Below are 14101 nucleotides of genomic sequence, written 5' to 3'. Positions count from 1 at the left end.
TTTATAATCCCAGAACTTGGGAGGCAGGAGGCAAGTGGATTGCTTAAATTGAAGACCAGTCAGGGAATTCCTGACAGCTAGAGCTCTTGGGTGGTGGTGGAGTTGGGGGGTGGGGGGGGATGGGGGAGAGAGAGAGAGAGAGAGAGAGGGAGGGAGGGAGGGAGGGAGGGAGGGAGGGAGGGAGGGAGGGAAGAGGGGCGGGGAGGGAGGGGGAGAGAGAGAGGAAGAGGAGAGGGAGAGAGGGGAGAGGGAGGAGAGAGGGAGAGGGAGGGGAGGAGAGAGGAGGAGAGGAGAGAAGAGAAGAGAAGAAAAGAGAAGAGAAGAGAAAGAGAGAGAGTGTGTGTAAAAACAAAACAACAAAAAACCCTAACCAAACAAAAAAGAATAATTGAATAAATAGTACAAATAACAACAAACGAGACAGAATAAGGAATTTTTAAAAAATATAAAGAAGCCTTTTCCCCAGCCCCCTCAGCAGTTGGTTAGGGGCTGCCCCTCACCTAAGGCAGGAAGGTGGTGGCTGCAAAGACACAAAAGTTTCTAGCCAGATGACACAGGTCTCTGATTCCAGCACTCAGGAGGCAGAGGCAGAGGCAGGAGGATCTCTGTGAATTTGAGGCCATCCTGGTCTACAGAGCAAGTTCCAGGATATCCAGGAGTACACAGTGAAACCCTGTCTCACCCACAGTCACAGGTCTCTGGTGTTTGTCAACTCTGGGCTCCTGTTTGTTATAAAAAGTGGAAAGTACACGCTGAGGTACAGACTCTGAAGATGATCAGACAGAGCCAAGCAAAATTGGTTATCTTCAATAAAAACTGCCCAGCTTGAGAAAATCTGAAATAGAATACTATGCCATGTTGGCCAAAACTGGTGCCCATCACAAAAGTGGCAATAATATTGAATTGGGCACAGCGTGCAGAAAATACTACAGAGATGCATGCTGGGTATTATTGACCCTGGTGATGCTGATATTATCTGAGGTACCAGAACAGATTGATGAACAATGAACAAGGAAAGCTTTGCCAGAGCTCATTTAAAAGAAAGTATACAGAAAATCAGTAGGTATGCATCTATGTGACATGGTTACTGTCAGCTGTTTATAGACACTCAGAATGCTGAGAATAGAAGACACTTTTTTAATTGATTGAGATTCTACATTCTACCCTTAAACATTAATTATAAATTATTTTGCCATTTATTGCACTGTGAGTTGATAACATCTTGGAGTGTTTATAAAAAGCTCTAGCTGTGGCTCATGACTTGCAAAGGAGTCTCCGTCTGTTCGATGGGTAATAGTGCTATTTGCCCTTAGAAATTGTGACTGTTAACTGGCCAGTAAATGGAAATTATAGGGAGTTTTCTATGTTGAATCTGAAGTTTCTTCAGTAGCTAGTGCACAGTAAACCCTTGGTTTTTCAAAGAGCAGTGTCTTCTGTGTTTTGATGATGTGAATTCCCCAGGTGTCTTTGTTCCCGGTGATAATTAATCCCCAAGAGAATGAACCCTTTAAAATTCTTTAAACTTGTCAGGCTGTCCTGAATTTACAAATGGAAAATAAGTCATTGAAAAGTCACTGTAGTAGGCTCACAGGGACAAAGCACAAAGCTGCTATGCTGGGGTTCTCTGTGCACACATGTCTTGTGTGTTTACTTTTTAGCTGCAGTGTTGAAGTATGAAAACAATGTCATGAACATCAGGCAGTTCAACTGTTCCCCACACCCCTACTGGCTCCCAAACTTCATGGATGTTTTCACGTGGTCTTTGCCTTTTGTTGGAGAGAAAGGTAAGAGAATCCCTGTGTGCATCTGAACACCAGCTCTCTTCTGATGAGACACCTTTATATTCCCAGAGTTTATTGGAAATGTGTGCTAATTTTGTTTGTTCTCTACAAAGATTTTAAAAATTTTTACTTATAAAAAAATCTGACTTGTGTGTGTGCAGGATGTGTATGTGTGCAGTACTGGGTGCAGGATGTGTGTGTGTGCAGTACTGGGTGCAGGATGTGTGTGTGTGCAGTACTGGGTGCAGGATGTGTGTGTGTGCAGTACTGGGTGCAGGATGTGTGTGTGTGCAGTACTGGGTGCAGGATGTGTGTGTGTGCAGTACTGGGTGCAGGATGTGTGTGTGTGTGGAGAGGGAAGAGGACTACTTCGTGGAGTGGGTTCTCTCCTTTCACCTTTACCTGAGCTTCAGGGATTGAGCTCAGGTCACCAGATTTACATAGGAACACCTTGATCCAGTGAGCCCTATACAGAGATTTTTAAATGGCATTAATCTGTTCATAAATATTAGTCTATTATGGTTTTTCTTTATGTGAAATATAAATTTAAAACAACTGTCTTGTGTGATCAAGATCTTAAAGTAATGTGGCCACTATTCTATCTCTTCAATGAATTATCAGTGCTAACAGAATGTAGACTGAACTTGTTACAGAGGTTCATGTGCACAATGGCACAAGTAAGCAGTACAAACATAAAACACACTTACACAACTGAGCTGCGCAACGCAAACAGACCCACAAGTGAGCAGTAGAGACAGAAAGTGAGCCCGGTGGGTGGAGGCCCGTTGTGATTTCTTTGTAAAATGGAAAGTTTTATATGCATATCTGAGCCAAAGGTTCTGAACAGCTATGTAATAAAATCAAGTAGTTCTGTGATAGACTCCACAGGTTCTTATCCAGCCAGGACAAGTGTGGACAAAAATTCTCTCTGGGGCTGGAGAGACGGCTCAGTGGGTAAGAGCACTGACTGCTCTTCCGAAGGTCCTGAGTTCAAATCCTAGCAACCACATGGTGGCTCCCAACATCCATAATGAGATCTGACACCCTCTTCTGGAGTGTCTGAAGACAGCTACAGTGTACTTACATATAATAAATACATTTTTAAAAGAAAAAAGTTCTCTCTGAACCTTATGGTCTACCCTTGGTTCTATTTTCATAGCTAATTATAATGTGATAAGTTGTTTCGGTCTGTGTTTACTTAATGTATTTTAACTTATGCACATCCAGAAGTGTCCTATTAATTGTGCACACACTGTGTTATTTGCCACTTAGTGACAGAGATGCTGGTCAATATTCTCAACATATGCTCGGATGAAGAAATGAACGTAACCGATGAAGAAGGTAAACTTCTTACTCAAATAGAAGCTGATGGCTTCTGATTTCTTTTTATTGGTTTTGGTCTTACTAGAAAAGACTTATGTTCATTGTAAAAAAAAAAAAAAAAAAAGTTTGCTGAGCAGTGGTGGTGCATGCCTTTAATACCAACACTTGGGAGGCAGAAGCATTCAGATTTCTGAGTTCGAGGCCAGCCTGGTCTACAGAGTGAGTTCCAGGGCTATACAGAGAAACCCTGTTTCAGGAAAAAAAAAGTTTGATAACTATAGGAAACCATAAATAGGAAGAAAATAGTCACTATTGTTCTGCCATCTCAAATGTCTGCCATCAATGCCTATGTGTAAACTGTCTTTATCTTTACATAGATCTTTTTTCTTCTCATTTTTGTCACTTACAAAAATGAGGTGACATGCTATCATGTCTTTATATCTATTTCTTGTTTTCCTTTATAGTCTAGTTTTTCATGGTTACATAGTTGTCACATTCATCAATCACTGTGCTAACCAATATTATAGATGCTGCTGGGTATTATATTTTCCCCCACAACTTTAGCTTTTAAAACTGCTACAATTTGTCACCAGATGGAAGAGGCACACACCATAATCCCAGCATTTAGGAGGCAGAGGTAGATGGATCTCTGTGAATTCAAAGCTAGTCTTGGTCTACAGAGTAAGTTCCAGAGCTACACAGAGAAGCCCTGTCTTGAAAACCAAACTAAAACCTGCTAACAGTTTCAAATTTGTATAGATAAATCACTGCTCATTCTATCAACAGCCAGACTTTGTTATATGCCTGATGTGTGCCAAATATTGTTTATGCCTTTCTTCTTAATAAACATACATTGTACTATGGAAGACAAACAAGAAATAAATACAATGCAGCTACTAATGCATGCTATGGAAGAAAGTAGTGCTGTATTAGTAACTCTGAGAGTAACATTTACTTGTTTACTTTTATAGGTTAAATGTCTAGAAACTGCAAATATTTCAGTATTTAATGCTTAATCTGATACAGATAGCATTTTTGTTTGTTTGTTTGTTTTGTTTTGTTTTGTTTACACAGGGTTTCTCTGTGTAGCCCTGGCTGTCCTGGAACTCACTCTGTAGACCAGGCTGGCCTCAAACTCAGAAATGCGCCTGCCTCTGCCTCCCAAGTGCTGGGATCAAAGGCATGCGGCACCCCCACCCCATCCCCACCCCAACCCCAACCCCACCCCCCACCCCCCCACCCCCCCACCCCACCCCCGCATAGATAGCCTTTTAAAGTCTATGTTACTCTGTATCTCTTTGTGTGTGCTACATAGTTCATAATGCTTTTCCTAGTACTGTTTATTTTCTTATTGCAGTTTACACACACACACACACACACACACACACACACACACACACACAGAGTGCTGTAGCTAGAACCCAGACATTGTGTAAGCTAGACTAGTGTTTACCTCTGAGCTGTATCCCTAGCCCTAAATTTTTAATTTGTACTTTTATGATGACTAATAATTGCATTTTTCTTATGTCTATTGACCATATTATTTTCTGTTTTGTGAATGTAAATTCATATATTACTAGTTTTTCAACTGGATCCTATGCATGTTTTGCTTCCTGTTTGATATGTAAGAGATCTTCGTGTTGTGTCTTAGGATAGTAATGCTGGTTATATGTGTAGCTAAGTGCTTTTTTTCCCTTCTGATTTCTATCACTATTAATTAGTTTGTTTCCTTTAGAAGAATTAAGTTTAAATTAATTTGTAGCCAGGTGCTTCTAGTGTGTTGTGAGTGGTTTGATCTGAAAGGTATGCTCTAACTTGTCTGAGGATACAGGAGTTTTTGGGGTATGGTGTCACATGATCACAGACCTCCAGTTCATATTCTTTGCAGGTCTATGTAGTTCACTTAACTATTGCATAAAGTGTTGTATGGTGGAGAACTCATAGCTCCCACTGGGAGTCTAGAGGGGATTCCAAAACATATGTGTTATTAGATTGTACTGGGAGATTATAACAGATGGATTATAGCTTATATCTTCTGGATAGGAAATTGGTGAATGGGGCCTGTCCTTTTGAGGAAATCTGAAAGGAACTTTAAAAAGAACATAGGGAAAGTAAAATATTTTAAAATGGATTTAATAAATTTTATATGCACATCTAAATAGAAATTGAAATGGTTGTAAACTATGATCTGTGTTAAGAAAAACTTTTTGGGCTTGTGAGATAGCTTAGCTGACGAAGGCTCTTGCTGATGGGGCTGATGGCCTGAGCCCCATCCCCAGGCCTCATGTGGCAAAGGAAACCTAGTTCTCACACATTATCTATGACCTGCATACACAGGCTGCACAGTGTGCACTTGGTTCTTTCTTCTCACCAGGTGGGCTCTAAGGCTCTAACTCGGTCCAGCTTTTTGGCAAGCACCCCTACCCACTGAGCTGAAAATTTGGGTTTTTAAAAAGTAATACATCCTAAGGACTTCTACTTCAGCCCTGCCTGTTAAGACAACTAGAAAAGTTGGACAAAATGTTTTTTGAAGTTGGTTGGTGGCAGTGCACGTCCTTAATCCCAGCACTGGGGAGGTAGAGGCAGGTGAATCTCTTAAGTTCGAGGCCAGCCTGGTCTGCAGAATTCCAGGACAACCAAGCCTACAACAGAGGAAAAACCCTGCCTAAAAACAAAACAAAACAAAGCAAAACAAAACAAAACACAAAGTTTTATGAATAGTTTTAAGTCCACATGAAAGCAGACAAACTAGTAAAGAATTACAAGGTGAGAAATGAAAAGGTCAGAAACGCAGACAGATGAGGTAGTGAGACCATGTCTTGAGATCATTCATGAATTTCAAAGGAGTGGGTAAAAGGGTTAAGAGGAATTTTTATAACTTTGTGTACTAATCTTAAAAGAATGGGCTGAGGACTCCCAAGGAGGGTATATATGAATGTAAGTTTCTGTTCTTGGGACCTCAGAGGGTGACTCTGCAAGAGCAAGGGTGAGCCAGGTGGAGATATACTATACAGTCTCTCGTCATCATCTCAGCCTTTGGCATCAAGTACTCCCTGGTAGAAAGATCTCTGTGAAATAACAGCATACAACATCCCAGTAGGCAGTCTGTCAAATACAGTGCATTGGTGACAAGCAAAAATAAGCAGGCACGTGGGGAGCTAACAGCAGAATGAGGAAGAGAAAGGGTTCCCAGAACAGGGCTGGCAGGATGGCTCAGTGGTAAAGGAACTTACTGCATAGGCTTCACATATTCTAGCTTTGACTTCATAGAGCTAGTATAAGTCTCTGTCCACTGTGTTCACACTGTGGCATGATCCTCCCCATTACGCATACTCAGGCATGCGTGCGCATGTACATATACATAAGCGCAATAACAACAACAGAAATAAGATTTTAAAAAGTTCCAGCCAAGCATGTTGTCATACATCTTTAATTACACCACTTAGGAGGCAGAGGCAGGTGACTGTGTGTGTATGGAATATAGAAGTTCTGGGCAGTCCCAAGATACATAATGAGACTGTCACAAACAACAAAGAATTTTCACAGGGCGTGGTGGCGCACGCCTTTAATTCCAGCACTCGGGAGGCAGAGGCAGATGAATTTCTGAGTTTGAGGCCAGCCTGGTCTACAGAGTGAGTTCTAGGGCAGCCAGGGCTACACAGAGAAACCCTGTCTCAAAAAAACAAAAACAAAACAAAACAAACAACAACAACAACAAAGAATTTTCTGAAGCAGCAGAAATTAAATACAGACCCTCCATAGCTCTCAGGCATTGGCTTTGTTAAGCCAAACTTAAAGCAAAGCAAAATCATAATTTGTTTTTTTGGGAGATTGACTGGCCTGGAACTCACTGGCTTGAAACATCACAGAGATCCTCCTGCCTCAGCCTTTTGAGCCCTACGATTAAGGGTATCCCTGGCTTAATTTAAGAAATTAAAAGACCGGGTTAAAAATGTTGGTAGAGAATTGTGAAGTAAAAGAAAGTGTAGCATATTTGATAAAGCATCAAAAGTGAAATTATAGCATTGAAAAATAAGATGACAAATTAGCAAGTTTGATGCAGTGAGACAGGGACTAAGTGACCTGGAAGGTAGGTCAGAGCAAAGCTAACTGAAGCATGGTGAGAAGGGAGTGCAGAGTCAGCCAAGAGCCTCAGAACACGCGCTGCCAGCCCAGCACATGGTGCCTGGAGTACCAGAGAAAGCGGGAAAGGCAGTCTCTGAAAGGTCCACATCAAAGCAACTTCCAGAACTGAGAAGACACGGAGCTGTAACTGAAGAAGCCCTCAGCAGAGCAGGACAGACACTGACAACAGCTTCTAGCCTCTTGTAGTGAGGTCCACAAGATGGAAGATGGATCTGAAAACAGCTTCCAAATGGGGGTCACCCCTAGGGAAGCCGCCGCCGAAAAGCAGGTTCTTCATGGAGATAGGGGAGCAGGGCTGGAGTAACACACCAATGTGTGAAAACTAACACCCAGTACTCCAGAGTCCAGCACACAGCAAATGTGTAAACAAGAAAGGCCAAATAAATATTTGTAGATACCTCTCCAACCCTCACATTTACTAAGAAAATTAGCAGGAAATATATACTAAATAAAATTCTAAAGGACAGTATTTAAGCAGAAGGAAAATCCAAGAAAGAAGTTTAGAAACACAGGAAGGAATGAAGAGAAGTAGAGAGCGCATGCACAGACAGTGTGGACATGGATTCTTGTCATGCTTGAACAAGCAGAGCATGTGCCAGTACTATATAAGCAATACTGGGATGAATGCATTCAAAATGTATAGGCCTGAAAATTCTGATCACCCCAGCACCTCTGCATACATGATAAGCCAGTGTTCTGAACTATAGCCCCAGCCGTTAGCCTTATACTTCAGTACGTAACAAACTCATAGTGCAATCTCTAGGTTCAGCTGGCTTACAGGTTCAGAGGTTCAGTCCATTATGATTCTAGTGGGAAGCATGGCAGCATCCAGGCAAGCATGGCAATGGAGGAGCTGAGTGTTCTATCTCCTGTTCCTAAGGCCACTAGGAGACTGACTTCCAGGGAGCTAAGATGAGGGTCTTACAGCCCATGCCCACAATGACACACTTCCTCCAACAAGGCCACACCTAATAGTGCCACTCCCTGGGCCAAGCATATTCAAATCATCATATCTCTGATAACACTAGCTTGTATCAAGGTGACATAAAACTAGTCAGTACAACCTAGCCTTGATTGATTCTAAACTTCAGAGGGAAATGGCTAAAGACTTAAAGAACTCCACAGGAGGGCTTGCTCTATAGATGTCAAGATTTAATATAATGCTACAGCAATTAAGATGATCAATTCAAGGGTAGCTAAGCATTGAAACACAATAGAGAATCCAGAATTAAGCTACATGTATATGGATACTTGATTTTATCAGAGGTGAAATTTTACAATGGCTTTGTTTGTGTGAGACCTCAGTGTATAGCTCTGGCTATGCTGGAACTCACTATGTAGACAAGGCTGGCCTTTAACTCACAGAGATCCACCAGCTCTGGGATTAAAGGTATGTGCCACCATACCTGGCCAATAATGGCATTTAAAATACTTTGTAGATATCTACTTTTGAAAAAAGTAAATCCTCGTGGATTTATTTTGTGGATCCAAAATACCTATTTTTGTGACTATATTTCATTCTGATCTGAAAGGTGCGGAGGCTGGGGGTATGGCTCTGCAGTGCAGTACTTGCCTAGCATCCTGAGGTCCTGGCTGCTTCTCTAGCATCTCTACATCACAGCAACAAACAGGCCAGTAACAGCCAAGCAGTGATGAATTCCTGTCTCTCCAGCCCTCACGACTGTGGCAAGAGAACCACAGGCTGAGGCCAGTGTGGGTTATGTAGTGAGTTGGAGGTTAGCCTGAGCTTCATAGAGAGTCCCTGTCTCAAGAAACAAACAGCAGAAGTTTTTTAAAACTAAAATGTAGGGAGTGGGGAGATGGCTCAGTGGTTAAGAACACTGGCTTCTCTTTCAGAGATCTTGAGTTCAAATCCCAGCAACCACATGGTGGCTCACAACCATCTATAAAGGGATCTGATACCCTCTTCTGGTGTGTCTGAAGACAGCTACTCACATACAAAAAATAAATGAATAATCTTTAAAAAAAAATCTGAAATGTAAAACAGTGGATTTTGTAGTATGTATAATACAGAATTACCTTGATAACTGTGCAATGGAAAAAAATCCTTTAAACGGGATGCAAAAAACACTAGCCACCAAGAAAATTATTAATAAATTAGATAAATTGAAAGCAAGAGCTGGGACTGGAGAGATGGCTCAGTGACTAAGAGCACATGCAGCTTTTGCATTCACATGGCTGCTGCCAACTCTGGTTCCAGGGGTCTTAATCTGAAGCCTTCTCTGGTCTCTGAGGGACCTGAATGCACTCACATGCATGCAGGTAAAACACTCATGCACATATATTAAAACTAAAATAAGCTAGGTGTGGTGGCGCACGCCTTTAATCCCAGCACTTGGGAGGCAGAGGCAGGCAGATCTCTGAGTTGGAGGCCAGCCTGGTCTACCAAGTTCCAGGACAGCCAAGGCTACACAGAGAAACCCTGTCTCAGAAACAACAACAACAACAACAACAAAACCAAAAAAACCCAAAAAACAAAAAAAATAAAAAACTAAAATGAAGGTAAGAGCTTTTGCTTATTCAGAGATTTTGTTCAGCATGTGAAGTGGCAAGACATCCAGAAGGATGGGATATTTGCAGTACAAGCAACAAACAGCCCATTGACAAATGACTGAATTATTCCCAATTAGGATGATGTGGCATGAATAGGCACCTCAGAGAATTTCCTAATGGCTAACAAAAATATAAAAATATATTCAGCCCCATTAGTAATCATGAAAATGCAAATTAAAATTATAATAGGATAATACTCTACTTATCAGATTAGTCAGACTTAGATGAGCCATATCTAGTGTTAGCCAACAGCACATGTAGTAACGGAGTGTCCACATACAGAAGTAAAATGTTATAGATCCCACTCTAATAGACAGTGCTAAATGTTGTCCAAAGTTAAACATACCCATGCTCTAGAGATGAGCATTCTAATGTCCTAGGAACATGCCAGAAATGTGCATATGTGCACCAAAGACAGATACATACAGAAATACATACAGAGCCTCACATGCAATAGCCAAAAGTTAGAAGCAACACAAATGATTACTGTTGTATAGGAATGAATTGTTGCATAGTTGACCAGGCCTGATACAACTTTTAACACTTGGGAGGCAGAAGCAGGCACATCTCTGTGAGTTCGAGGCCAGCCTGGTCTACTTAGTGAATTCTGGGACAGTCAGGGCTATGGAAAGAGACTGTCTCAAAAACCAAAATAAAACAAAACAACAACATAGTGGCACAGTGCTATGGTGGGGCAGTGTGTGATAATGAAGATGGGCCATGGTGAAAATAAGAGTGTGTCTTACTGAGATATTGTCACCCCAGTGCTCAATTGTCCAACTATATGAAACCCAAAACCTAAAACCTGGGCCACTGAGATTATTAATTCAAGGGTTGATGAACCCACTGCCAGGCCTGAGCACCTTAGTTCAGTGTCTGGGACCCACATGGTGGAAGAAAAGAAACAATTCTTATAAGTTGTCTTCTGACCTCCTTGCTGAGTACACACAAAGAGAGGATAAATAAATATAGCTTGTTAAAGAAAACAATAAAAACCATAAGTGCGCCGGGCATGGCGCAAGCCTTTAACCCCAGTACTTGGGAGGCAGAGGCAGGTGAATTTCTGAGTTCGAGGCCAGCCTGGTCTTCAGAGTGAGTTGCAGGACAGCCAGGGCTACACAGAGAAACCCTGTCTTGGAAAACCAAAAAAAAAAAAAAAAAAAAGTAAGTGCATTCATCCATAAAATTAAAAAGACAGGAAGAAGATAGTTCTAGTGAAAAGCAAGGGACTTATGTCCTTTGGACCGGAGAGGCTACAGTGGTGAGGTACTATGGGTTGTGAGCAACACTGGTATTGCCCTGGGTGACTAGTTTTACAGGTATGTGCCTTTTAACAAATCATGTCATGACTAGTTTGCTTTGCATAAATACAGAAAACGTGTGCTTCATAGTAAAAAGGTAAAAATTACATGTCTACAAATAGAGGAGATCGAACTTTTGGAAGCTGAGAAAACATTCATTGGCAGTGGTCAGTGGGGAGCGAAGCAATTTAGAAGATACATAACAACAGCCCTGAAAATGCCAGGACAAAAATCTGCTAATGCAAAGCAGATTTAAAAAATATTAAAAAAAAAAAAGAACCCCAGAAGATCTTCTCATGCTGTAAGAAAAACACATCCAACGTTAAGATCTGTCTAGGGATGGAACAAGGTAACAGGTGACTTTTAAATGTGTTAGTGTGCTCACTTAGTTGGTTTGGGAACACTAAAGCCCTGTTTAGTGCTAGGGAATGCTGAATATCAGTACTAGTTGCTAGAACTGAGAATAAAAGAGCAGGCAGGGACACTGCGCTCACTCAAGTAAAATAGGTGAGAACCTTTGAAAAAACTGTTAAAACTCTGCTTGCCATGGGATACATGTCCCTCTTCTAAGTCTGGAGGCTGATCTCCAAACGTAAAGGCATTCTGGACTGTAGATGACAAAGGAGAACTCATGTCCCTAACAGAGGACCAGCATGCCATGCTCAGAGCCGTCAGCTGTCTTTTTCCAGCTCTGGAAGTTTGTGATTCCCTCCAGGTCTTACCCATGAGCAAACACCAAGGACCATCAGACCCCTAAGCAATGGCCTTACAAGACAGAAGCCACAGAAAACAACCTGAAGTCCTGAAGGCTTAAACTTTAAACCTCTAGGAAGGAAAATGTCTACTGACAAGTGAGGCAAAGTCAAACAGCAGCACCGTGTTCCTGCTGAGAGATCTGTGAGCTATTCTGTCCCACAAACAGTATCTTTGTGCTATTTTCATGCTGGGGGTGGGGTGGAAAATAGTAAATGGGAATTAATGTGAAGGGTAAACTATTAAGCAATGGAAGATAGGACAAAACTGGAATCTGTATTTAGTCTTGGGGAGCAAGCAGTCTCTGAGCTGCTCCGCTAACAGCCTGCATTTCACACTTGGATTTTTTTCTCTTCCATGTAAACTCCCATCATCCTCCCATGTGTCTGTCTTCATCTCTTTATTTCTTGGTGTCTCTTCTCCCTGAAGATCACTACATTTCAAGCTGTCCAAAAGGTATCCAACTGGAATGCACTGCCAGCTAAGTTCTTGCTGTCTGCTCTGCCACTGGTGATTGGTTAGTCGTCTTGACTTGGTAGTGGGCAGCTTCACGTGACTTTCCACCCTCCCCCTCGGTGGGAACGGCTGTCTTCTGTAGACCTGTTGTGTGATTTAGCTGAGTGGAGAGGTAGGAGAGAGGAGGAAAGCCTGTGTAGCTTTGTCTGACTTTTGGATGCTATTGCCTGGTATATGCCTGAATCTTATCTTTCATGTTTGGGCTATTTCCTAAATCTTTAAGAAAAGGCCATAAAGTCTTACATTAACTTACATTAACAGTGTTGCTTTTTAAAATACCTTACCCATCCTTGTAATCTTTGTGGCACAGTTGTTAGTAGTATTCTGAAGAAACACAGCTGGCTGGTATAAGGGAGGAAGACTGTAGAAAGAGCGTGGCCTTCCTAAGTTCAGGACTGCTGCTGCCTTTGGCAGACCAGACCCCGCATCCAAAGGTGGCGCGTAGCATTCTCAAAGGAGATCTTGGCTTGTAGGAGCAAGTGCTCTATTGCTGTGAGCTTTGTTTGTGTCTTTGTGTTTCATTCCTCACCATGTTTCAGAATATGAAACCTCCTGCTCCCCATAGATGACTCGGAGTCTTTCTGTGACCTCTTCATTCTCCCCTTCATTTCTTCTCTCCTGCTGATTTCTTCTTGTTCTTTGCAACTTCCCAGGATTGTTAATTGTTTTTTTAAAAATTTAGGCTTTGTTTCTTTCTCTTTTCTTTTTTTAAGTTTTTCTTTAATTTAAACATAAAAGCACTCCATCTTGCATTTGAAAAGAAAAACCTGTCCTGTTAATCATATCACTTTAACCCACTTGTTCTTTGTATTTTCTAAGGAGCTACTACAGGTCGAAAAGAAGTCATCAAGAATAAAATCCGAGCCATTGGGAAAATGGCCCGGGTCTTTACGGTTCTTCGGTAAGGTTCCATCGTTACACTGTGGGATGAGGGTGTTTAGAAAGGAGGTTACAAGTTAGCTTCACAGCAGTGTTTTCAAGGATTCAGTCTGATGCTGGAACTGCAAGTCTTCTGGTTGAGTGCAGGTTAAACAGACTCCCTGTGAAAGTGACAGCATTGGGAACATCCATGTGGTAGTGGTGTAGATGGAGAGGTTTAGTGTGGATTTTAGAGGTAGATCCCCATGTTCAAACTCTGGCTTTCCTTAGCTGTGTTGTCTTGGGTTTAATGTTTGGGTCTTAGATTTTCTTGTCTATAAGCTAGAGATTAAAATAGAACCTAGCTCACATGTTGTTAGTGAGTCAAATGGGAGAAAGTGTGGGGACGTTGCCTGGCTACCAGTGCCTCTGGTTGAAAAAGGACTGGTTAATTTTTGTGTCTGAAGTGTATGTAGAAACCTGGTCAGATGAAGGTGGGGCCTGTCTTCCTGTCTCTGTCCCTGTTACCTTCCTTCAGGTCTCATTGCGTTGCTGTGCCATGGCTCCCTGGCATTAACCAGGGCTTCCATGTTCCTTTGCAGGGAAGAGAGTGAGAATGTGCTGACCCTCAAGGGCCTCACTCCCACAGGCACACTCCCACTGGGGGTCCTCTCTGGAGGAAAGCAGACCATTGAGACTGGTGAGTATGAAGATGTCCCTTCCTAAGAGGTGTGCCCCCATTACCAGGAGTTGGTGACTTTGTTTAGAACCTGGTGCTAGAGCAATGGATATTTACCTAGGGAAAGAGGAATCATTGTCCTTATCCTTCTTGTACACAAAATAATTTAA

The 14101-nt window shown here is 41.9% G+C and overlaps 1 protein-coding gene across 11 annotated transcripts in view; it reads left to right on the top strand.

Moving 5' to 3' along the window:
- Positions 1-14101, top strand: part of Ppp3cc (protein phosphatase 3, catalytic subunit, gamma isoform) — a 71673-nt gene that overhangs the window by 51275 nt on the left and 6297 nt on the right. For 9 of the 11 annotated variants that reach the window (XR_003950829.1, XR_003950828.1, XM_030247691.1 and 6 more), the window contains 4 exons: positions 1659-1784; positions 3054-3122; positions 13214-13295; positions 13855-13952. Coding sequence is in view for 9 of the 11 variants with exons in the window: in XM_030247691.1 (XP_030103551.1) it covers positions 1659-1784; positions 3054-3122; positions 13214-13295; positions 13855-13952 (375 nt within the window). In the remaining 2 variants the exon portion in view is untranslated. The other 2 variants (NM_001304991.1, XM_017315922.2) reach the window with 2 other exon arrangements.

The sequence above is a fragment of the Mus musculus genome, chromosome 14 (assembly GCF_000001635.26).
Source record: "Mus musculus strain C57BL/6J chromosome 14, GRCm38.p6 C57BL/6J".
Lineage (NCBI taxonomy): Eukaryota > Metazoa > Chordata > Mammalia > Rodentia > Muridae > Mus > Mus musculus.
This window is presented reverse-complemented; position numbering and strand designations above follow the sequence as displayed.